This window comes from Microtus pennsylvanicus, chromosome 2, assembly GCF_037038515.1.
Source record: "Microtus pennsylvanicus isolate mMicPen1 chromosome 2, mMicPen1.hap1, whole genome shotgun sequence".
Taxonomy (NCBI): domain Eukaryota; kingdom Metazoa; phylum Chordata; class Mammalia; order Rodentia; family Cricetidae; genus Microtus; species Microtus pennsylvanicus.
In genome coordinates this window covers 69,097,556-69,123,987 of record NC_134580.1, presented here as the reverse complement: position 1 = coordinate 69,123,987, position 26,432 = coordinate 69,097,556, and the positions used below count along the sequence as shown (strand labels likewise).

The 26,432-nt window shown below is 44.1% G+C and overlaps 1 protein-coding gene across 10 annotated transcripts in view; it reads right to left on the bottom strand.

Annotated features, from left to right (window-relative positions):
- Positions 1 to 26,432, bottom strand: part of Ambra1 (autophagy and beclin 1 regulator 1) — a 191,468-nt gene that overhangs the window by 11,512 nt on the left and 153,524 nt on the right. For all 10 annotated transcript variants that reach the window (XM_075961398.1, XM_075961402.1, XM_075961406.1 and 7 more), the window contains 3 exons: positions 20,315 to 20,503; positions 18,766 to 18,920; positions 4,438 to 4,577 (listed from right to left, as the gene is read on the bottom strand). In XM_075961398.1, the coding sequence (XP_075817513.1) occupies positions 4,438 to 4,577; positions 18,766 to 18,920; positions 20,315 to 20,503 (484 nt within the window). The remainder of the gene's footprint in view (positions 1 to 4,437; positions 4,578 to 18,765; positions 18,921 to 20,314; positions 20,504 to 26,432) is intronic.

Here is a 26,432-nt window from a genome sequence, read left to right as displayed (position 1 = left end):
TTGAGAGCACTCTTCATCTGTTGGTCTCAGGGCTGCCTCTAAGGACTGTTTCCAGGAAGAGTGGCATTTATATGTACTCTCTCTGGTGAGGGAGAGTTGGCACCTGGCTCTCCTGAAGGATGGAGTCTCTGTGGCAGTTCTGGCTCTCTCCTTTTCACTTCAAGTGTGTCTTTCCCCTGCTTGGTTAACACTTGATTATAATGACCATTTATACCGGCAGCTCCTTCTGGGGCTTTGTGAGGAGCACCACCCTTGGCCAGGGTTCCCAATGCTCCATGGTCAGGCTACTTTTCTTCTGCCAATCTCCTGTCTGCCTTCTGACCTGACTCTGGAAGCAATGGTCTAGTAACACCTCCCCACACCTTCATTAACAGGGAAAACCCATGAAGCTAGCGGTCCTTCACACTCACTGTGAGATCAGTGGTGGTGGCTAAGCCAGAGGTACAGCAGCAACAGCCTGGAAGTAGTGAGGAACACCACATTACTAGGAAGGGAAAGCTGGGCTATTGGCCACCATGGCATGATAGCTTGGTACTGGTCCTCAAGGGACAGTCTTCACTTGTCCTAAGACTTCTTTCCCAGAGTGAGATAGGATATTCTTTAAAGCCTTTGTCTATTGTCAAGTGGGGATTTACAACCACCAAGAGATACCCAAGGAGCTTGTTTCAAGTCTTTGTGCTTGGCAAGAGTGCTGAGGTTGAGACAATGGAAGAGAATCAAGACCAGCATTTGAGAGAACAAAATGCAATGCAGCTGCCTGCGTCTGGACAAAGGCAGGCAGCCACCTGTTTTGGAGGAGGGCTACAATCTTGGCCCAGCTGGTGGGCTGTATTCTGTGCCCTTGGGAATGGGTGTGCCAGGGAACTACATCACCCAGGGACAGGCAGCAAGCTTAAGCAGCTGCCAATGAAACAGACAGGCACCCTGAATTCCTACTTCTCTGTTTTCAGTCGAGGCAAGAGGCCTATCACAGATGTCGACACTCTAGCTTACCCTCCCATTTTCCAATGGACCAATTGTCTGATTCACCTAAATAGGACCCAGGAAGCCACAGAAGCATGAGCACATTCCTGTGATATACTTTTATGCAGGAGAGAGTATGCTTCTTTCTTAGAAATTAAAAAAAACAAACAACTTTTAAAGAACATGTTTATCTTGTGTACTTGTGTGTCACACTCATCTGAAGTCAAAAGGAGTTCAGGGCTTTGATTGTTTCCCTCTACCACATGAGTTCCGGGGATTAAACTCAGGCCCTTTAACTGTTTGAGCCACCTCAAAGGCCTTGTTTTATTTTTCATTTTTTTGAGTCTTACTATCTAACCCAAGGTAGCTTCAAACTCTAACAGTCCTTTTCCCTCAGCCTCCTGAGGTTATAGTCATGCACCACCATTTCCTGCTTTAGAGGGATTTTTTTTTATAGGTAAAGGGCTAAATACCAGTTATAACTCAATTTGTGGGGAAGCCTTAGGTAATTGGTAATTTTCTTTCCTTGCCTGAAGTAAAAACCAGCTATGAAGGTGGCTGAGCTCGGCATAGAGGGAAGAGCTCGTGATGGGGAGTGTGAGGAAGTCCAGGCTACAGAGCGTGTCAAGGCCAACCTTGGCTACATAGGGAGACCCTGGGGAAACTTTGTCTCATTCATTTCAAATTTATAGCAGACCCAAAATTTCTTATCTTAAGAGTATGGGATCCCAAGAAATCAGAATAAATAGCAGAACCAAAACTGGTAGGCTAAGTTACCTCCACTTGGCCTTGGATGGGACTGTCCCATAGCCCAGTGTCCATTTTACTTAGATAAGAGTTTCTTTCTTACAAGATGGCTTGGGCTCAATGAGACTCTAGGATGTTGAAGACGACATATGGGGAGGAGAGAGAAAAGAGAGGGCAAAGTCCCCTTCACATCTGGCTGAGGAGTCTGTGACTCTCAGCAGATATGTGGGCTAGGGTTCAGACACGACATCGGGAGGGTGACAACAGCTTGGGTTAGAGAGTGTCTCTGGGAGGCCATCACTCTATAAAGAAGAGGGTTTGAGTACTCTGATAGGAATGAAAGTAAGTGGTAGAAGCCATAGATAAAACAAGACGGTAGAAGAATGAGCTCTCTGAAGAACAGAAAAAGAAAGGCTATAACTATAGTGTTGGTATGTGTGAAATTATGGTCCAGAATCCTATACCAGTTTTGGAAAAGATGTCTACTAGATTTCTCTTAGGACTTCCTAATGAGAAGAAAGATAACCAGAGTCATGTGGTTTGGGGAGATCCCACACAGACCCTAGACTAGGGACAGCACAGAGAAAGGCCAGAAAGGGACAGGTCCAGTGTCTGGGCCATCAAAGAGGTGGGCTCTGCTCTGGAAGTAGTAAGAATGGCTTTGTGGACACAGAAACATAGGAGCAAGTAACTGCCAGAACAAGGCCTCTCCCTGCTCCAAGACCACCTTTACTGGGTCAGATGTAAACAGCAGCCTCTTTGGGAGGGTGAGTAATATTCAAGTTGGAATGAAGGCACCACTAGTTCTAATAAACTAGGTTTTCTCTCCCAAGTGCCACTGTTCTAATGTAGCTGATGATGGACAGGGTCAATCTCCAGTCACTTACCCGGCCATAAGAACAGATCCAAATACATTCTTAGAAAAGACACGAAGGCCCCACCAAATCCCAAACAAAGTCATGTGGAAGATGGGGATGCAGATCAGTTGAAGAATGCTTGCCCAGTAAATCAATGTACAAAACCCTGGATTCAAACCCTAGTACTGCAAAAACTAGCTGTAAGGGACAGGCTATAGACCCAGAACCTGGAAGGTGGAGGCAGGATGATCACAAGATCCTCCCTGATGACAAAGCCTGAGGCTAGCCTGAGATACATAAGACCTTGTCTTCAAAAAATAAAATAAATAGAAATAAACAACGTGGGTTCATCCAAAGGCCAAATACCAAAGACTTTGCAAGACCAGCTATAACATGCAGTCTGGTCTATACGACACTCTAGAAAACTGCACCAAGAAGAATAGAATTAGGGCAGCCTGGAGGCAGAAGTAGCATTTAGTCAGCTGGCTCCCCACAGTGTCCCACGCAGCAATCAGCCTGATCTGCAGTGAGGCAGGGCTTCACACGCTCTGCCTGGCAGAGTATAGAAACTGATAATAAAGCAGGCTGATTCCTGGGTCTAGAGTAAGCGTCTGGAGAGACCTCTAGCCTCCAGAAAGCCAGAGGAAGGGAAAAGGGGTCATCAGGACAGAAGTCCTCTTCTCTCTCTTACTTCACGTCCAGGTAATAATCACTGCGACCTTAAATTGAGTTTTTGAATCTGCTTTCACTATTATAAGCTAGGGCTTCAAGTAAAAACGAACAGACAGGACACAGAAACATGCTATTAGAGATTAGCCTGACTGATGGGTTTATTTATTTTATGTGTGTTTATTTTATTATTCATTATAGCATTTAATAATATACTATAAGCATAATATAAATAATAAAACATACTATTTTATAGCATATATAATATATAATTTTATAATGATAAAAATATTATTTTATGTGTATGTTTGTCTACATGTATATATATATATATATGCAACACATTTATTCTGGCACCTGTGGAGATCAGAAGAGGGAATCAAATCCCCTTGAACTAGAGTTACAAATGGTTGTGAACCACCATGTGAGTACTGGGAACCTAACTAGGTCTCAACAAGAAAAACAGTACACTTGACTGTTGGACTATCTCTCCAGCCCCTAAACTGAGGTTTTAACAAGACTGTTTCCAATTTTATTTCTTAAGTTCATGTTCTTTGCATTTACATAAACATGAGACCACTTGTCAAACTTTCCAAAAAAGGCTTTTAAAAAGAACCATTCTTTTGCCTGAGGATACAATAACTAGGAAAACAGACAGTAAGAGACAACAAAGGAAATATACCACTGTCTAGATTCAGGAAAGCACAGTATCTGCAGTGGTGCAGTGCCAGAGATTTGCCATAAGGCCTTATATATGTTAGCCTCTACTACAGATTCACATTCTCAGCCCTCTGTAATTTTGAAATTGGAGCTCACTATGTAAACCATGTTGCACTTGAACTCATGATCCTCCTGCTTCATCCTTCAAAGTAGCTGGGGTTATAGGGTACCAGGGCACATCCAGCAGTCTTTTGACAGCATTTGGAATTAAGAGCTAACTAGTTTGAGAAAAGAAGGTTCTTTAAGCAGCCTGGGAAGTTACGTGTGGAAACACTATGAAAATACAGAAGCCCCTTCCCCCTTCTATGCAGTTGAGGCTAGTTTTGAACTTCATCCTTTTGTTCATGTCCTTCATGTATTACCTCCAATACCTATCTAGCAGGGTTTGCATTGTCCTTGTAGAAGGCCCTACTTCTACAAGCACTGTTTGATGTAAGCCTCTGTTCAGACAGTGTCCATTCCCACCCCTTGAGAAACTCACTCTGGTCGGCAGATCACCAGGTCTCCTTTGTTGGTGCCATAGGCCAAACCAAGTCCTGGCTCAGGTAGCCAACGGGCAGAGTTGATGCTGACATGTCTCCGCTGGTCAGCAGGCATGGGGTAAAGGACGTTGAAAACTCTCTGGGTGGGAGACAGAGAAAAGAATGGGAGGAGAAACAACTTGTTACCAAAAATAAGAAATGCAAGGAGGATCAAATTAATCACAGGGAAAGGAGGAGACTTTAGACTGGGAATGGGCTAAGACCCCGGGGAGGAGGAGTGTCCAGAGAGCTAAGACCCCGGGGGAGGGGGAGTCCCGGGGGGGGGGGGGGAGTCCTCTTACTGTCCAGAGAGCTAAGACCCCGGGGGGGGGGGAGTCCGGGGGGGGGAGTCCTCTTACTGTCCAGAGAGCTAAGACCCCGGGGGGAGGGGAGTGGGAGTCCTCTTACTCTCCAGAGAGCTAAGACCCTGGGGGGGGGGGGGGAGTGGGAGTCCTCTTACTCTCCAGAGAGCTAAGTCTCTTCTGGGAGCACACTTAATCTCAGCATGCCTCACCTCACTGCTTTGACAGAAGGGCCAGAAAGGCCTCACCTACAGCCCACCACACTGGAAAGGAATGGCCATAACTTTCCTGTGACCAGCATAGAACCAGCGAAAGGCAACCTGGGCTGGTAGTATTGTTACTATGGAAACCCCAGAGCTCCCACAGCAATGGGGAATTGGAGGTAATAGGGGGGCGGGAGGGGGTGATAACATCAGAGAACATTCTTAATTCATCTAATTAAAAGCACTGTTAAAGCTGCTATTGTTAAGGAAATCCAAAAGGTATATTCAGATGTGGGGAACAGGGTAGAGGGGAATCTTCAACTTGCAGGCCCATGACTACCTTCTGGCTTAATAAACCACCATTAGATCCATCTCCTTTCTCAAAGGCAGAAATTCCCATTTCAGTGATTTCTGTCATCTTTCCAAAAGCTACTTTGTCTTGAGGGTCACCTGGCTTCATCTACAGTTTGGGCTCAAGGGAAATTCAGTGACAAGGTCTCTGAAACTCACCTTTAGTCAGAGATTGGGGCACGGAAGAGAAAAATGAAAAGACAGGGGCATTTACTTGAACTTAACTTTGAACCCTGATGTGACTACATAATAACTTGTCTAGATCTTAGCTTAAAAAACGTCCCATTCGCCGGGCGGAGGTGGCGCACGCCTTTAATCCCAGCACTCGGGAGGCAGAGGCAGGCGGATCTCTGTGAGTTCGAGACCAGCCTGGTCTACAGAGCTAGTTCCAGGACAGGCTCCAAAGCCACAGAGAAACCCTGTCTCGAAAAAAAAAAAAAAAAAACACGTCCCATTCAAGACTGAGGATACAGCTCAGCTGACAGAGTGCTTGCCTAAGCATTCATGAAGCCCTGTGTTTGATCTCCAGCACCGCATGTGTGTGGTGATACACACCTGAAATCCCAGCACTCAGGAGGAGGAGACAAGATGACCAGTTGGTTCTTTGGTTACAGAAAGTTAAAAACCAGTCTAGGTTATGGGACACTTTATCTCAAAGATAAATAAACAAACAAACAATTTTTTTTAAGTGAAAAGAGAGCTGAGATGCAGCAAGCTCAGCATGCTCAACAGTGCACTTGTCAAAAGCACCAAGTGTCATGCCATGTACCACAAATGGCAGGGCAACAGGGGGACGGGGATGGAACTGACCAACCAATCACTACTACCACAGAAACACTTGCATTCAAATAAATAGGAAAATTTAAGAAATGAGGGATATAAAAATGGCCTGGCACGGCATAAGCTTATAATGGCAGCTGTGGATACTGTGGGGAGGAGCCTGCACTTCAGATCCCTACAGAGGGCCCGTGGAAGGGCAGGAGTTAGACTCTCCTCATTTTTTCCCACTTTTGTTTTTTGCCTCCTTTATCTTTTTTTTTTTTTTTTTTTTTTTTTTTTTTTTTTTTTTTTTTGGTTTTTCGAGACAGGGTTTCTCTGTAGCTTTGGAGCCTGTCCTGGAACTCTCTTTGTAGACCAGGCTGGCCTCGAACTCACAGAGATCCGCCTGCCTCTGCCTCCAGAGTGTTGGGATTAAAGCTGTGTATTATCATACCCAGCTGATAATTATTTTCTGATTACTCTAATAAGAGACTAAAAGGGGGGAGAGAAAATATGCTCAAAATATTTTGTATGAACACTTAAAATAAAAAAATTTTAAAAAGAGACTGAAAGAAAAAAAGCACTGAAGCTAAAACCTGGAGTGGGAATGGTGGTGCAGCCTTGTAAGCCTAGCCCTTGAGGCTGGGCAAGAGGACCTTAGTTTTGAGATCAGCCTAGGCTATATGGTGTGACCCTGCCTCAATGCCCCACTCCAAAGAAATAAAACTCAAATGAAGAGTCTCTTTCCAGATCTGCTCAAAGCAAGCAGTCTTGGTTTTGAGAATATGGATACAACTGGAAAAGCCTTCACCAAGACATGCGCATCCCATACATTATCATACAACGAGAATCCTGAGATCACTAACTTTTCCAGGTGCACTGAGAAAGGTATCTAGTTCTGCTATGGTCCTCAGGTTGAATGAGCCTTTACCAACACAGACCTGGCCTACTAAGAAACTCTTGGTCTAGCGTGATGGAACACATCTAGGAACACAGCACCTGGAAGCTGAGGTGTGAGTGACAGAAGTTCAAGGCCATTTTGAGACTACCTCAAAACAAAAACAAATCAAAGGCCACAGAGATGGCTCAGCAGGCAGAGGAACTTGCACACAGGCCTGATGACCTCTATATCCCACAAGGTGTCAGGAGACAAGTGACTCCTGATCACTGTCCTCTGACCTTCATACATGCCACAGCATAAGTGCACGTACACAAGCAGGCACAAAATTAAAAAACAAAAACAAACAAAAACCACCAAGCCAAACCAAAACAAAGATAAAAACCTCCTATGCCGGGCTGTAAAGATGACCCAGTAGTTAAGAGCACAGGCTGCTCTCCTAGAGGGCCAGGGTTCAATTCCTAGCATCCAAATGGTGGGTCACAGCCATCTGTACTTGAGTCCCAGGGATCCAAAATCCTCTCCTGGTTTCCTTGGGCATGCAAGTGGTAGATAGATAGATAGATAGATAGATAGATAGATAGATAGATAGATAGATAGATAGATAGATACATACATACATACATACATACATACATACATACACACACATATGTAAAATACCCATACACATTAAGTAAATGAAGAGACATATTTCCTGTGAGACTCAACTAAAAAGAATTAGTCAGAGCTCACAAATTTTCTAACTAAAATCCAGCCCAATGATATCAGGTACAGTGACACACATCTTTGTAATACTAGTGTTTAAGGGAGAGAAGCAGGAGAACTTCTCCAAATCTGAGGCTAGCCTGGGCTGCGTAAGGCCCTATCTTAAGGAGGGGGGAAAAAGGCCCGGAGAATTTATGAACTTCAGTTCTAATCATCCAGAATATGGCCTCCTGGCCTGTGGATTAATCTCCTCATTCAAACATTTGGGAGAGCTTTGAGCACACTCAGAGCTATTGCTGAACACTTGGCATATCTGGTTGACAGTTCACACAGTCAAGACTTTTCCTTTAAATAAAGAAATGTGGGGCTAAGGACATGGCTTGGTGGTTAAGAGTGCCTGCTGTGCCCTAAGAGTCATGGGAATGTGGATTAGTCCTCTGGCTATAGCTTATCTTTCCCAAACCCGAGTCCTTAAGCAGAGCTAAAGAGGCAACTCCAATCATCTGTCACCTGCAACATTTGGAGATTAGGCTAAAACCTAATTTGTGACAGGAAGCTAGAAGAATGTGCTATGGACACTCGCATCCTGCAGCTTCTGACCACCACACTGAAGCATGAGAGTGAGCCGAAGGAGATGAGCACAGACTGCCAGGGCAGAGGAGCGCCTAGAAGATGTAGGAGCATGAGATTCCTGACTCTTAGGGCAGAGGAGCGCCTAGAAGATGGAGGGACACAAGATTCCTGACTCTTAGGTCCTTTCAGACATTTATGCAACCTAACGGCCCTTCAGCAGAGAGAGCCTGACCCCATCTAAGGAGTTGGAGGGTTTTCAATCCTTTTCCCTGGCCAGAGCTAGACAGCTCTCAGTGTCCCTCATGGAGAGGAAATGTGTCTCACAAGTAATCAAGCCCTGGAGATGAGAAAATTATCTGGGCAAAATTTTCCCCAAACTGACAGAAGGTTAGGTAGCTCCAGTTACTCCTGAACCATGTCTGGTTTTTCAGTCATAGTCTGTAGGTTGGCTGAGGCTCTTCCAAGACTGTGACGGGGTTGGGCTCTGTGAATCAAGTTCACCTGCACCAACAATCTGATTCAGTGTAGGTAGCAGACAGCTTTGCCTCAGCTAAGGTTCCACAGATAAAGTTAAAAGGTTTCCAGCTGGGCAGTGGTAGCACACACCTTTAATCCTAGTACCTGGGAGGCAGAGGCAGGTGGATCTCTGTGAGTTTGAGGCCAGCCTGGTCTACAAGAGCTAGTTCCAGAACACCTAGGGCTATTAACAGAGAAACCCTGTCTCAAAAAACCAAAAAAAAAAAAAAAAAAAAAAAAAAAAACCCAAAAAACCAAAAAAAAAAAAAAGAAAGAAAGAAAGAAAGAAAGAAAGAAAAGAAAAGGTTTCCTTAACATTCTTCAAGTGTCCTGAAGTCCCTGGCGTGTGAAAGGTCACGCCAGTCATCTGCCAACCTCCTGACCCACGACAGAATGACATCCCATGAACTACACTAATTCTAGGACACTGGAAGAGAACTATCAGAACCTGGGGATCCTGTGCAAAAAACCATACAAAACTGCACCGCTGACTCATGTCTGGAAAGTCTCGGTTTCACCTGCGTTAGCTGTAACTAATGCTTTGGAACATGACAGGTGCTAACAGCACATCTCCCCTCCTAGGAAGCACAGCATTTTCATTCTGTCTATCATCTATAAAGAAAATGAGAATATGCTAGAAGGAACAGACTGTAGCAACCATACAGTCTCAGTACATCAATAGGGAATGGGCCAAGTCACCAAATCTTCATAGTTCTAAGGGAGCAGAGGAAGATTATGATTCCTCCCTCCACTTCTAGGGGTCAACAAAACCCATGGATCACTTGCTTATCCATTAAGACAGTAGGAACAAAAGAAAAAGTTCCCAGATCAAAACTGAGAGTGCTCTCGCTCTCTCTCTCTCTCTCTCTCTCTCTCTCTCTCTCTCTCTGTCTGTGTGTGTGTGAGTGTGTGTGTGTGCGTGTGCGCGTGTGCGTTTTGAGACAGGGTTTGTCTGTGTAGCCCTGATTCCCTGGAACTGGCTGTGTAGACCACAGTGGCTTTGAACTCAGAGAGAGATCCACCTCCTTTGTCATTACCAGTGCTGGGATTAAAGGTGTGTGACACCACCGCATGGCTGAGGGTTTATTTCTTGTTAAAGGAAGAGTATTAGAAAAGAATGAAAGGTCAGTAGAAAACATTTAAAATTCAGAAAGAGCTGGGTATGGTTGTGTGTACTATAATCTTAGCATTACAGAAGTAGAGGTAAGAAGATTTCAAGTCTGAGGCTTGCTTGTGCTGCATAAGGAGTTCTAGAGAAGCCCAGGCTCTGTAAAAGACTGTCCCAAAACACAACACAACATATGAAAAACACGCCACAGTCTTTAACAAGATCCTCTCTTTTCTACTGCATGTCAATAAAACTCAGACCATTAGGCCCAGTCATAAACTGAAGAAGCTAGCAGTCTCTTATGTACACCGTCTGTGTCACTGGAACTTGTAATGATGGCTGATGTCTAGTGCAGCTCGCAGCCTTGCTTTGCCTTAAGATAACTGAAGTTGGTTCAAAAAAGGAAAAATGGAGGATAGAAGATGAAAGGCACACGATGGTACCTAGAGGAAGAGAGAGCTAAAGGATGGAACACCCGTTAGAAAGCATGAAGGTTTTAATGAGAAGGTGATCAGAAGAAAACCAATTCTCTATGAAGATGGGAAAGATTAGTGTAAAGCAGATGGCAAGAAACAGTTGACTGTTCCACTGAAAATAGACGGGCACACTTTATCAATGGCCAAGAAATCTTCCAGGGCAGCCAGGGGTTGGACACCATCTTTATTTTATTTTTTGAGGCAGAGTTGACCTTGCTCTGCAGCCTAACAAGGCCTGAAATTTAAAATCCCGCTCTGAGATGCTGGATCACAGGCATGTATCACCATGCTGAGCTGTACTTTTCTTCTTGTGGTCCTAGGATCCAAAGTAGATTCTGAAGATGCTAGGACAGTGTTCTACCCTCAGATTACTACTGCCCAGAATCCTTCCTAAGAAACCTGAATCCCATTGGCTATTTCCAAGTCCTGTTTGTGTGCTAAAAATAAAACTCAGGGCATGATGAATACTAGGCAAACTCTCTATCACTTAGCTATACCCCAACACTCCTGATGTAGATTAAAATATTCTTTTAAACATTGTATGTGCATGTGTTTGTGTGTACACACCAGCACACTCATACATGCCATGGTACATAAGTGTAGGTCAGAGGCCAATTTGTGGGAGTCAGTTCTCTTCTTCCATCATGTGGATTCCAGGGATTGAACTCAGGTCATTAGGTTTGGTGCCAAGCCTACTCAATAAACCATCTTGCTGGTTCAAGAATATCTTTTTGTAAAAAAAATATTTATTTATATTTTTATGCAAACGTGTGTATGTGTGTAAATATGTCATGTGTGTTAAGATGCCCTCAGAGGCCAAAAGAGGGTGCTGGATCCCTTGGAGCTGAATTCACAGGTAGTTGTGAGCCACCTGACATGGGGACTGGGCACTGAACTCAGGTCCTCCTGAAGAGCAGCAGATGCCCTTAACTGCTGAGTCATCCTCTCTCTAGGACCCCCCCCCCCAACCCTTAAAAATGTATCTTATTACTTATTTGAGTGTGTGTGTGTACGCGCGCACTCTCCAAAAGGCTAAAAGAAGACATCAGATCCCGTTTGAACTAGGGCCACAGGTGGTTGTGACCCATCCAGTATGGTGCTGGGATCTGAACAATGGTCCTCTGCAGCAGCCATAAATACTCTTCATCACTAACTGAGCCATCTCTCCAGTCTCCAAGTCTGTATTTTAAAAAGTAAAGAATTTTTAAAGTCTTGTATGGTGATACATGCTTGTAATCCATTCGTGATCTGATGAGTTATAGAGAAAAACTGTCTCAGAAATAGAAAAAGACTAATAAGGTGTTTATTTGAAAACAATGATCAGAATACCAAGTTAGTTAATTTTCCTCTTTTTATCTGGTGAAGGGAAGAATAGCAGGATCATGAAAATGAACAAGAAACTCCCTATTTTCAAAGGGAAGATCCTTATTAATGTCTTTGTTCAGTGTGATTTACTGTACACTGATGTTAGTGAACAAACTATGTGCATGTAGGGCCAGGGAAGCACATAACATACAGAACTCAATGTAACTCACATTCATGGAGTCAATAATTCACGTCTCCTGGGTGCTGTATACAATAAAGATTTTGGAGCTGGAAGTGACAAGACCAGTTAAGAAGCAGGGCTTGGCCTGGCATGGTGGGGCACACCTGAAATCCCACAACTTAGGAAGCTGAAACAGGAAGATAGTGAGTTCAAGGCCAGCTTAGGCTACAGAGCAAGACGGTCTCAAGCAGGGCTGGAGAGATGGCTCAGAGGTTAAGAGCACTGACTGCTCTACCAGAGGTCCTGAGTTCAATTCCCAGCAACCACATGGTGGCTCACAACCATCTGTAATGAGATCTGGTGCCCTCTTCTGGCCTGCAAGCATGGAGGCTGAACACTGTGTACATAATAAATAAATCTTTAAAAAAAAAAAAAGAAAGAAAAAGATGGTCTCAAGCACAACCCCTTCCACTAAACAAACAGAAACAGCAGCAGCAAAGCATCAACCGAGAAGCACCAGGTCCTTGTTCACTGCTGTAGTCTTAGATCCAGCAAAGGCCCTCCCTGGACCTTGACAGAAAAATTCCCAGTTGTCCTAAATTTAATTCAAAGAGTGGAGGGTGGAAGAGGGAAGTGATGAGAGACATTAATCAGACTTATTGAAAGACTTTCTTTCACATTCTTGAACATCTATCAAAAAAACCTTGACTCAGTTCTTACTCGCGGTGAATTCCAAGGTTATCAATTCTGACTATTTATGTAGAAATATCCCTGGCCACTGATCCCTTCAATCCAAATCTAACAGCCACCCTCTAGTTTCACAGCAGAATTCTGCTCCTCTTATTTATTAAATGTAGGTCCAATGTAAACTGACATTTTCTCTCTCTCATTTCTTGTTATAAAAGACACCTAGATCTTCGTTTTAGGGACATTTTTAATTGCTATCTAACTCCACTGTAGGTGGTGGTGGAGACACACCCTACTTCCCCTTTTCCTTCTGGCGACTGAAAGCCAGGACAACTCACAGGCTAGGTAAACACTCTGCTACTGAGCCACATCACCAGCCTAAACAGACTCTTACTCCAGAGCTCCCTGAGTCCTGGGAGTACCCACAGGAGGCACTAGAATGTAGTATAGACTCTGTTCTTCTAAGACACACAGAGGTGGGGCGGTGCTGATGGTGGAGGCGGGGGCAGCAGCCACTGATGCCTTTAATTCCAGCACTTGGAAGGCGGAGGCAGGTGGAGATCTGAATTCAGGCCAGTCAAGTCCTTGGGGCAAGTTCCAGGATAGCCAGAGCTACGCAGAGAAACCACGTCTCAGGCCGGGCGGTGGTGGCGCACGCCTTTAATCCCAGCACTTGGGAGGCAGAGGCAGGCGGATTTCTGGGAGTTCGAGACCAGCCTGGTCTACAAGAGCTAGTTTCAGGACAGGCTCCAAAACCACAGAGAAACCCTGTCTCGAAAAAGAAAAAAAAAAAAAAAAAAAAAAACCACGTCTCGAAAAATCAAATAAATAAGAGGCACAAGGTGGGGTGGGGGTAGGGGAGAGGGCTCATCAGAGCTGTAACTGTGTCACAGAAAAAGTCTCCTGAACGAACAGCTTTGATGGCAGTTCTAATGTTATTTTTAATTTTGTATTTTGTTCTCTCTTCCTCCGACAAATCACATCACAGATACCTCTGACTTTTAACTCGCCCCTCCCCCTTTTCAACAATGTTCTGAATAAAGGAACTTTTTGAGGATAGATGCTTTGTGCTATATTGTAGAAGTCAACTTTAAGATAATTGCAGCGGAAACAGCTTTTTTCAACTGACAGGCAGCGTTAAGGAAATTAATGAGGACAGAATCTTGGGAAGGAGTAAATAATTTCTGACAACAAAGCTGTCTTGCTTCTGTCCCAATCTCCCCTTGAAGAAATGGTATACCATTCTAAGATACAAAAATAAAGTGCCGGTAATTTCAGTATACCCCTTGGCCCCAGCTTTCCCCAACATTAAGGAATATCTCAATAAATGGACTGATACTCCCCCAACCAAGTCAAATGGTGGTAAAGGAGGTTGTGTGTGAGCCAGAACCACTGTAGAGCCTGTAAGGTGCTGAGGATCATTTCCCTGTTCCTCCTTGTGCTGCCAGGGGTGGAATCTGGCCTTGCACGTGTTAGCAGAGCACTGTACCACTGAGCTCCAGGCCATTTGTTTGCCTCAAATCTCCATCTGGTGAGGGAGGATGGTCCACGCCTTGGGGAAAAGAACATGGCATGCTAACTCCCATTTGGATGACACAAACTTCTAGTTGAGAATGCCTATCACATCTCTTTTCCTTGGGCCCCCTGCCCCAGCCCTGACTTTTTGCTCTTCCCCTAAGTAAGACAGGGCTTACACGACACAAACTGAGGAACAGTTTGGTATATTACTATTTCTGGCTTCGTTAGTAATTTTGTTATTATGCTTTCACTTGGTTACAACCAAAGTTATTATAATGTGCAAGTTGCCACTATTTTAGAAAATTAATTGCAGTTTTCTGTTACAATATTGTGCCTTGTTCCAATTAGAAAATGAAAGCGGAGAGGGAACACAGGCAGTTTAGTGTTTTGGGAATTCAGCAAAAGCAGCTCAGCAATCTCTAAAGTCTAACTTACAGCACAGCAGAAATGAATGGAAAGCCCTTACTGCTCTCGTGAGAGGAACCAAATAGCAAAGCAGAAGGAGTCAGAGAGCGGAACTCCAGCTAGGGGCTCTCTCTGGTGGACAGAGGAAGGGAGAGAGCAACAGAAGCCTGGCCCATTCGCACTGCTCTTCAATTATTAGAATTACAAGGAGCCTCAGAAAGCAGAGCGGGGACGCTAAAAGGATCCTACCTTCTAGAAATAAGGACAAAACTGAAAATGACTCAACATGAGGAAGCAAAGACTTGAAGAGGTATAGATAGTTAAGAGAGAGGCCAGAGAAGAGCAACACCTGAAAAAAGACAGGAGGTGAAGCCCAGGCCCTCAAAAGGCTGAACGCGAGACACAATGTAAACTGCTCTGCTTCATTAGGCCCTCCCACCATGATGAACAGAGGGCAGCTCTGAGGCCAGGCTAGACTGGGTGGCAATGTAGTTAAGAGCACTCTGGTCTTTCAGCTCTATCCTACTAAGTTACACCAGAAGCATATATAAACAGCTGAAGATATAATGGAAATAAAATTGTCTTCTAAAGTCTCAAGCAAAAGGGCAGGGAGATGCCAGGTAGTGGTGGCCTATGCTTTTAGTCCCAGTACTCAGGAGGCAGAGGCAGGTGGATCTCTATGTGTTTGAGGCCAGCCTGGTCTACAGGGCAAGTTCCAGGACAGCCAGGGCTGTATAGAGAAACCCTGTCTCAAAAAAACAAAAACAAAAACAAACAAAAAAGCATAAAACTAAAACCAACCAAACAAACAAAAAACAAAACAATAACAAAAACAAACCCAGACACTGCACCACTACTACACCTCTTTTAAATACTTTTTCTCATAATAAGCCTTATAATAGATTGGGCTGGCCTCAGACTCAATCTTAATTCAGCCTCTGAGTTGCTGGGATCATCAGAACCAGTCCTCCTCTGACTGTAAGTCTAAAGTGAATCTGTGTTTAAGAGGGACCCTGTTACCCAGGAAGCACAGTTCTAATGTCCAAGGACCTTTGTTGAGAATCACTGATCCAGAGGTCTGAAGAACCTTAGGATAAGCACACCAAGGCTACCAGCAATTAGCAATCCATTTACGGAAGAGATTTCATATGGGATCCTGTAAGAGATCATCTCCTGGGAGAGACATCACTTAGTGAAAAATAATATAAATCAATGCCCTAGAGGACTTTCCCCTGGGAATGCCTGATGTTACAACACATTCGACTCTTTGAGTATTATCATGGGGAATCTAAGAAGTGAGTCCAAAGATGGGGTGCAGGGCAGAGAAACTCTAGGTTGCTTCTTCACACAAGCGTGTTTCAAGGGCAAAGCTACCTCATAGGTAGAGAAGCTCCTATGCTAATCTATGCACAGAGGGGGAGACAGAGATTTCAGTACCAGTCAACAAAATTCCAACCCGCTGAAAGGTGACATAGCTCAACTAAAGAATGCTAGGCTGCCAGCAGGTGTGAAGCCCTAAGTTAAATGCTTAGCAACACACAGGCGTACACAACACATGTGCCCTTCTTTCCACTGAAGAGTGAGTGAAGGGACATTTGCTGAATGCTTTGCGTTCTTTGATGTAGGAGCAACCAAGAACTCAAAACCCAGGAAACTACAGTCAGTGGGATGTGAGAGTGAGCAAAATCTAGTTGAGATAACTACTCCTCTGGGCAAGAGGAGTGCTTCCCAAGGAGATTTTTCTAGTCCCGTCTGTTTTCTCACCTAATGACAAATACACTTACTGAGAACCAAAAAGTCTCATTGGGGGTGGGGGGCATGCTCAGAAACAGCAGCTTGCATGAGGCACACAGCTGGCTAGCTGCTATGAGTCCCTTAGCAAGACAGCAGTGGACCAACTGGATCATAGTATCTTCTCAGCAGAATCCTTCAACCAAATTCCCTCAACTTTTGTCTCACATGATAAATGACACCTTAGCTTTTGCTTGTAGCTAGCTGACCTTATCCAGGTGTTTTTGGCTCCTCATGAAAAGAACGGAGGGCCAATAATCTTTGCCTAGGATCTGGATAAGAGGTATGGCTTTTCAAAGTAGCTGGAGTAGTTGGAGAGGTCTATTAGCATTGCCGAAGTAAAACCCATAAAGAATTCTCAAAAAAAGTTTTTAGTCAGTTAAAAGAGCTGTTGGGCCCAGGATATAGGTGGTGAAAAACAGACACCAGGTGCTTTTGTTGTCTGTGTAAGAACACTACACTAAAACTCCACTTCTGCCTCAGATATCCAGTTCAAACCATCTTGGTGAACTACCACGGTCTTCTCTTCTTTACCCATTCAGAGCTCAAGCACCACAACTCTCCTGCAATGACAGCCAAAGCAGAGTGCCTTGCGGTTGCACCTTTCAGAGCTTTTCAAAGATGTCACTGCTTCTGACAGCTACCACCTGAAAATGGTGAGGGGTGAGGCTGTTTCCTTGAGAGTCTCTTTCATCCACTTAGTTTCTACAGTGCATCCGCTATCTCTATTAGGTACTAGGATGTTAAAGAGAAAACAGACATGGTTTCTGCTCTCTGGAGGTGCTAAAGTCCGGCACAGAAACAACTGCAGGCTGGTGCGATGAGAATTGGCAGGGATGTGGGAGGGGTCAAATCTATAAAGAAATCTGCCAAAGGAGAAGACAGACATGAGGGCAGCTGGAGACGTGGAAGAGGAAAAGAGCCCAGGATTTAAAGTGTCCTGGCAAAAAAGAGCCTTACCAGATTCCGAGAGATTGAAAAGCAGTTCAGTACAGTCAGCCGAAAGATACTATATATAAATTAAGAAAACAGAGGGAGACGAGGCCAGCAAAGGAAAGACCCTACCAAGCATACCCTTCCATCACTTGGCATGTTATGGTCTTATCTCTAACCTTTTTTTTTTTTTTGACAACAAATGCTTCCTAGCCCAAGCATCAACCAGCCTCAATAATTACAGCGCTAAATGAAGGGCTCTGGGAACTATATTCTTAAAGAACTTACACTGAACCCAGCTGGGTTAGATTAACTATACATGATACACAAGGAACACAAACAAAACAACACCACCATCAACAACAGAAGCCCACCAAATGCAACAAACTGTAAATGGCACAAACTAGACAAAGTACTGAGGAATTAATTCATTGGTTCTTAGATCAGAACAGAGCTTAAATATTATTTAATTAGAGAAGTGTTCAAATGCTTTATTCCCTTGACAAAACCCTGGTAAATAAGCCCCTACAGAACGTGGGAAGTTCAGTCAGCCACACTAGTCAGGCTGAGTCCAGAAAGCAACTAACTACATTACACCCAAAAGGTTTTCGTGGCCAAACTAGAGAGGAATGGCTTAGACAGGAGTAGGTCCTAAATGGGATTTCTGCTCTGTTGGTAAAATGGGTGTGTGACAATTCAGAGCAAAGAATCTGCCTAAACCAGGCAGTGGTGGTGCACGCCTTTAATCCCAGCACTCGGGAGACAGAGGCGGAACTCTGTGAGTTCGAAGCCAGCCTGGTCTACAGAGTCAATTCCAGGACAGCTAAGGCTACTTAGAGAAACACTGTCTTGAAAAACAAAAACAGGGGCTGGAGAGATGGCTCAGAGGTTAAGAGCATTGCCTGCTCTTCCAAAAGTCCTGAGTTCAATTCCCAGCAACCACATGGTGGCTCACAACCATCTGTAATGAGATCTGGTGCCCTCTTCTGGCCTTCAGGCAGACACAGAGACAGAATATTGTATACATAATAAATAAAAATATATTTAAAAAAATAAAACAAACAGGTCTACAGAGCTAGTTCCAGGACAGGCTCCAAAGCCACAGAGAAACCCTGTCTCGAAAAAGCAAAAAAAATAAAAAATAAAAAATAAAAAAAATAAAACAAACAAACAAACAAACAAACAAGGAGCTGCCTAAAGCCTCTGGGTACTCAGTTCATAACCTCGGGGGTGACAAATTTCCTGACTGGAGTTAGTTGATGCTGGGGAGTCTCTTGCACACTAAGCAAGTATACCACCAAGACATAACTTCCCATTGTCTGTTTTTATTTTAAGGCAGGGTCTCATTAAGTAGCTCAGGTGGCCTTGAATTTATACTCTAGTCTTAGCCTCCTGAGTAGTTGAGATTATAGAACAGTGTCAACAAGCATGGCCAAAAGTTCCTAACTTTCAGTTACAGTTTCAGTTACAGCATTTCTTTAGGATCATGATGGTGCTGGTCCCCATTGGAAGATTGTATCATAGTTCCTCATTACCCTGCCAAATTCAGGAAAGATATAAGCAATGGCACTCACCCTCATGGAGGTCTCACCACCATGGGCTTGTTGCAGCCTGAAGACCTGGGCAACCATGTGCTCTGTGGAGGGGTGCAGCAGGATCCTTCGTGAAGCCAAGCCCACCATTACGTATCGGCCCATTGGAGACAGGCTCACAGAAATGGCATTGGGACCTGGGGGCCAACAGAAGAGAGTCACATTTCCCAGAATGCTTGCCATTCCATGGAAACAACTTTTCCTATTGTTGGGCTGTGCTCAGGTGATCTTCTAGGTTGCAGCAGTGAAAGAGGCAAGCGCGCCTGCACCAAGCAAAGGACGGTGCACGTCAGCACTGTGGCTCTAGGACGATGCACACGTCAGCACTGTGCTCTAGGACGGTGCACACGTCAGCACTGTGGCTCTAGGACGGTGCACGTCAGCACTGTGCTCTAGGACGGTGCACACGTCAGCACTGTGGCTCTAGGACGGTGCACGTCAGCACTGTGGCTCTAGGACAGTGCATGCGTCAGCACTGTGGCTCTAGGACGGTGCACGTCAGCACTGTGGCTCTAGGACGGTGCACACGTCAGCACTGTGGCTCTAGGACGGTGCACGTCAGCACTGTGGCTCTAGGACGGTGCACACGTCAGCACTGTGGCTCTAGGACGGTGCACGTCAGCACTGTGGCTCTAGGACGGTGCACGTCAGCACTGTGGCTCTAGGACGGTGCACGTCAGCACTGTGCTCTAGGACGGTGCACACGTCAGCACTGTGGCTCTGTGACTTTAGAAGACTGCTGCCATACTATAAGCACTGTCTAAAATCTTTTCTCACTTAGGCATTATAAATGTTTTCTGTCATTAAATAATCTGTTGTAAGAACAGTTTTAAAGCTAATGTATTTAGTGTTATCACTGCACGGTCATTTATTTAAGCTACTGTTAAAAAAAACTCTTGAAGTAAGAATTTGATGTTTTCCTATATGATACGGTGCTAACACCCTTGTATGTAAATCTTTGTAGTTTTCTGATTATTTCTTTAGAAATGCAGGTTACTTCTTTGTCTTTTTTTTTTTGGTTTTTCGAGACAGGGCTTCTCTGTGGTTTTGGAGCCTGTCCTGGAACTAGCTCTTGTAGACCAGGCTGGTCTTGAACTCACAGAGATCCGCCTGCCTCTGCCTCCCGAGTGCTGGGATTAAAGGTGTGCACCACCACCGCCCGGCTAGGAGTTAATTTGTTGGATTAAGAACATGCATATTTGGAAGGTTTTTAAAACACAAAGTCAAACTGCCTTGCAGTATATGTGTTTGCCCAGCCTTCCATGCCACAACTAAAAAGCTCCCTCTTCCTGCTCTTCTGTAACAGAAGTATACTGGTGACCTACTGTGCCAGGGAGAACTCTCACTGTGAGGCTCTTCTGTAACACTAGATTCCTAAACACCGATCCTTCTCTGGCCTGTGCCTCAGTGAAGGCAGAGGCAAGTACATGGCCAGTTCCTCTCACCCATGCACACCGTGCCTCACCTAGGAATGCCTATGCCAAGGCATCAGCGTCAACTCTGCCATTAGGTTGGGCTTCCTATCCCTTACCAAATCGCTTGGTGTAGAGCATTTCCCCCAGGTTATGGGGGGCCAGGGAATACACTGCCAGGATGCCTTCATCAGGAAAGCCCCTTTGGCTGCTTGGGATGAAAGCTGCCAGGAGCTGGCCATCTGCAGAAATGTCACAGCTGGCATCATTGTAGATCTTGCAGTTCTGTACCAGGACATTCACAGAGGCTGCAGTAGACAAAGAAAAGGGGAGAAGCTTAAACACCATGCTAGTAGAAATTCTGAAACCAAGATGTTGTTGGGCCTTTCTAAGGGGGGTGAATCCTCTTTAGAAATGGGGCAAGCTGCCTTATTGAATTTAAGATGCTGGGAAGCAGGACGCTGGGAGACAGGCAGATCTGTGCACCCACCACTCAGTAGGAAATATAGGCCAGTCCATTACCACCACAGCCACCAGCGAGTCTTGACTCACACTTGATTAGGTAAGGAAAATGGAAATAACAAGTGCCCTAGAGAGCAACTCCACTGCTGTGTTGTTTTTTGTTTTGGTTTTTTGAGACAGGGTTTCTCTGTGTAGTTCTGGCTGTCCTAGAACTTGCTCTGTAGAGCAGGCTGACCTCAAACTCACAGAGAACCTCCTGACTCTGGCTCGCATGTGCTGGGATTAAAAGTGTCTCTTATTTAAAAGAAATGTCCACCGCCAGAGACACTAAAGTTAAAAAATAAGCTAAGAGCAAAGCCAGGCCAAGCTCGGCTGCCCTCATCAGATCTAGGTAATGTATTCTAGTAAGTCAGACTATAGGAGTGAGATGGCAAGAGCAACCAGCTAAGGAAACAAAACAAAAAGATGGTTTTAAAGGCTTATGGGACTGGAGATTGAGAATGATGTGTAAAATTGTTTTTGTTCTCCTTTCCCTATGTGTTGCTAACCAAGCTACAGAGATAACAGAGTAGATAAAAAATGACAGCAGAACACAATGATTGGCTGTTGTGCCAATCCCTGGGGGCTGACACCTGCAGCACCATTACACATAAACTGAGGCTGGTTCTGTTTGCTAACTAATAAGATAATGACATCCAAACACTACTGTTATCACCATTAGGCCTCTGTGCTGCTCAGCTCCCAAGCTACCATCTGTCCCAGCCTCCTTAGCATGGAACCGTCTGCTCTTGCACCGGGTCCTAAGCCCTTCCCCAAAATATGGCAGTCTCTTTCTCTGGAACTACATGAGTCCAGGGAGGACAAGACACAAAGGAATTACATGAAACTTCAGTAATGAGTTCGTTTTCTTTTTCATTCATCCATTCTTCCCTTCCTTTTCTCCCTCCCCTCCCCCTTCTTTCATTCTTTCTTTTCTTTCCTCCCCCTCCCCCTTCTTTCTCTTTCCTGCCCTCCCTCCTGCCCTCCCTTCCTTTAAGACAGGCTCTGTGTAGCCTTGGCTGTCCTGAAACTTACTCTTTAGACCAGGTTGGCTTCGAAATTACAGATTCACCTACCTCTGCCTCCCAAGTGCTGGGATTAAAGGTGTGTGCCACCACTACCTGTTACTTTGTTTTTCTAATCTTGATATAGACCTAATCCTCAGTAAAAGGATTAACTACAAAATGAACAATTTGGACCTTTACCACCAAAGGCAGGGAGAATAGAAATAAGAAATATTAAGGAGTGAAGCTGGAGAAATGGCTCAGCAGTTAGAGGTCTTGCATAAGACTCCAACAGTTTGATTCCCAGAAATCATATGGGGTGGCTCACAACAACCTGTGTTCACTTGCATGCTTATAAGCATACACATACAAACACAAATACATATGAATAAAAATAAATCTTAAAAATATTAAAACTTGAGACTAGGAAGGCAATATAGAATGTTGTAGACTGTTTTAAACCATTACCATTGTACCTATACTCAGTGTCCCCAACATGCATAATGGCTCATCTGTCTTGTTGGTAGATATCTAGCTTGTATATATTTGATGTGGAATTCCCCTCTGTATGTTGTAAATACCATTGGTAAATTGGCTTGGCCTGATAGGGTAGAGCAGAGCTAGGTGGGGAAAAACTAAACTGAATGCTGGGAGAAAGGAGGTGGAGTCAGAGAGAAGCCCGGGAGTCTCCAGAGACAAACATGCTGGAACCTTGTCAGTAGGCCATGAGCCTTGTGGTAAAATATAAAATAATGGAAATGGGTTAAATTAAGGTGTAAAGGCTAGCCAATAAGAAGTTAGAGCTAATAGGCCAAGCAGTGATTTAAATAATATAGTTTCTGAGTGATTATTTTGAGTCTCAGCAGACAGGAACAAACTAGCAGCCACCCTACAACATATATCACCATGCATTTGGATGAAAACAGAAGTCTATAATGAGCTGAGCCTGCCGGCCCTGGCCTGTACTACCAGCTCCTCAGAAGTTTAAGGCCAGTCAGGACAACTTAGTGAGACCTAAGTATAGAAAGTAATGAAGAGGGCTGGGGATATTGTAGTAGCAGAACACTGGCTGTATGCATGATACCCAGTTACAATCCCATTACCACCAAGAGGTGGGGGAAGGACCACAATGACCTTAAACTACTAACATCTTTTTAAAAGTATATAACTGATTACAAGGATGAGAGGTGGGGAAGAAAATAAGGTTTTTCTTCTGGAAAGCTTTGGCGCAAAGCCTGTGAAAACTGAGCAGATGGACAAAAAGCATTCTGTTAGTCTCAATTCGAAGCCACTATGCTTGTGTTTGCATTATCTTATGATAATTCCAAGTCAAAGGCCACCTCTCAAATTTTGCTCCCTCTTCCAACTCCACCCAATTTCATCACAGTTCCTGATGACTGCAGTAAGCTCAGAAAACCAGCTAGTGATCCGTTTATCTGGGCTTGTGTTTCTACCCTAATAAAGGCATGTGTCAGGTACAGAGGAATATGGTAACTCCATTATAAACAGAACCTGGAAGTAGCTTTACAATTTCATTTTTATTTCAAAGCTCCAATTAGCAGTTTACATTTGTTGTTTGTTGCTTAATAATTTCTGGTATAGAAACAGAAATAGTCAGTTATAATAAATAGTGGTCACTACTTTAATTCCTGCATGAAGCTTCCCCTCACAAAGCAGAAATTTCAATGAGTTAACATGTACACGAACAGTACTTGGACCTCTGCTACTTTTCTTGGGCAGAGAAAAGTAAGGTTCTAAAGGCAAAGAACAACTTATCCCTTTCTGGATTCAGCAATAAGGTAAGTGCGCAGGTAGAAAGAAAGATGTGAGCAAAATACAGCCTGAGCCACTGGAAACTGTTGATGCTCCACACCTCATTCTGCCATGCGGCAGACTCCAGCAGTGACACCTAAAGAATGATAGGCAGAGTCTGAAAGCCTAGACATGATAGGTCTTGGATCACGGTTGACAACTCAGTAACTGGCTGTCCCTTAGTGGTCAAACAGACAGGTAAGGATGCTAGGACTGTTAGCTTAAGAACTGGGGACAAGTTGGGCAGTGGTGGCGCACGCCTTTAATCCCAGCACTCGGGAGGCAGAGGCAGGTGGATCTCTGTGAGTTCGAGGCCAGCCTGGTCTACAGAGCTAGTTCCAGGACAGGCTTCAAAGCTACAGAGAAACCCTGTCTCAAAAAAACATTTTAAAAAGGGGGGGGGGGGGGGCTGGAGAGATGGCTCAGAAGTTAAGAACACTGACTGCTCTGCCAAAGGTCCTGAGTTCAATTCCCAGCAACCACATGGTGGCTCACAACCATCTGTAATGAGATCTGATGCCCTTTTCTGGCCTGCATGTGTACATGCAGGCAGAACACTGTACACATTATAAATAATAAAGAAAACATTAAAAAAAAAGAAAAGAAAGAAAGAAAGAACAAACTCGGGACATAACTGAATGGAAGATTGTTTATATGTGTTAGGCTCTGAATTCAATCATAGTACAGAAACAAAATAAACAAAACCAACACTGCTTAAGAGGTTCAGGGGAGCCCAGCACAGCAGTGTACATGGATAATCAGGGCACTGAGGGGTGAGGACGTGCATGGGCAGAAGGACTGCAGCAAGGCTGAGACTCTAGGTCAGCCAGGGTTACATTAGGCTCTCAAACCCAACCAACCAATGAATGATCAAAAAATAAACACAAAACCCACCAAAAAACAAAAAACAACAAGAAGTTCAGGGGTACCTTCAAAGGGAAAAATGATGAAGGAAACAGCAGGAAGCCATGCTTTAGATTTTGCAATACTGCCTGAATTAGAAATTATTTTCAAGTGAAAATACCTTAGCAGGGAACAGGAGGGGCTAGAAATAATGATGCCTGGAGAAGCAGACAGCTCTGCCTTCCTATCAGATCCATAAATTATAAGCAAACACCCACAAAGATCCATGGGTAGCCTGCTACTGTCCAGATGAGGTCATGGGAGTGATTGGCAGCTGCAGTACTTTACAAATGCATCACACACAGACTTGGAAAACCCAAGAGGGTTTAAATCAGAAGCAAAATTTCCTCTTGGCTACATCTCCGAGTCCCTCCACTTATAGCAGAAGACCATAGCTCCAGGTGGCATTACAAACATGCTTGACAGTCACTACATCCCCTGTAGAGGTTGCCCTGGACGACTCAGCCACTAGATCTTCTCTTCAAGGTCACCTTACTGATCAAAACCAAGGAAGAGCCAGGTATAGCAGACCACACCTTTAATCCAAGGACTTGAGAGGCAGAGGCAGGTGGATCTCTGTCAGTTCAAAGCCAGCCTGTAGAGTGAGTTCCAGGATAGTCAGGACCAGGATATAGAGATTTTATCTCAAAATACAAACAAACAAAATAATCCCCAGAGTGAAATTTAATTGGCTTTTCTCTTCTCCCCTCTCCCTTTTTTGTTCAAGAAAGCGACATAAAAAGTCTATATGAGGGGCCAGAGAGATGGCTCAGTGGTTAAGAACACTTGCTGCTCCTCAAGAGGGCATGGATTCAGTTCTCAGCATAGATCATTCAGCTCACAACTTCCTGAAACTCTAGCTCTGGGGAATCCAGCAACCTTTTCTGGCCTCTGAAGGTACCTGAACACATAGAACATATACATACAGACACACACATAAATAAAAATCTGCATGAGGTGAAGCTTTATTCACTAAGTTCTAGCATCTAGCAAGTAAGAATTCATTAGATCCCTTAATCTGAAGTGAGAGAAACAAGTAGCAAAACTCATTAACCTAATTCTAGAAAAGGGTTAAATGTGATGCAGAAAAATCATATGAGCAGCAACTTGGTGCCGGCTGAACCTATAAATAAAACTAAGGGTCAGAGGCTTCCTGGCAGGTGCACAGCTAACAAAACCAAAAGCTATCCTCTAGTAGGAGGGAGATAATTTGGAAAAATGAATCCTACAGCAACATAGAGTCCCAATTTACTGACTAAATCTATCAAGAGTAAAGATCAAGACTATAATTATACATGTTTGGTATAGTTAAAACAGTTAAAAGTAAAAACTAGAAACCTGCTGGGTGTTACAGCTCACTCCTTTAATTCCAGCACTTGGGAGGAAGAGGTAGGCTGATCTCTGTGAGTTCGAGGCCAACATGGTCTATACAGGGAGTTTCAGGACAGCTAGGGTATATATCAACACCCCCCACACACAAATAAAGTTGGCTTTAATGTCCATATTGAAAGCATAGAAGTTGGTCATATGGAATTAAATTTCCTAGTGATTCAAAGATTTAAATGTATAAAACTAAAATACGAAAGCAGGAAATGATCTTGATGACACAAAGCCTAAGAACCATAAAAGGAAAGGTGTATAATTCTGACTTAAAATAAGTTCTATGACAAAAATGATGCTCAACAAAGTCAAAAGAAAAAATGACAAGAAACTCCTATTATAAGTTAATTTTCTAATTCATAAAGAATGTCTGTAGAATTACTAAGAACCATGCAGAGAAAGAGATAAAGCACATGGGCAGCCATCGAGAATGTATAGAAACACAAATGTTCTTATAGTAAGTAGTCTTTAGCCTCCCGGATCCACACGCACGTGCAACTGTTTACAAGATCAAGCACTCTGAGAGATTATGGGGCTTGAGGAGGAGGGGCAAGCATGGCAGCTCACACCTGTAATCCCAAGTATTCAAAGAGGCCAAGGCAGGAAAGAGGACTGTTCTGAATTCAAAGTCAGTCTT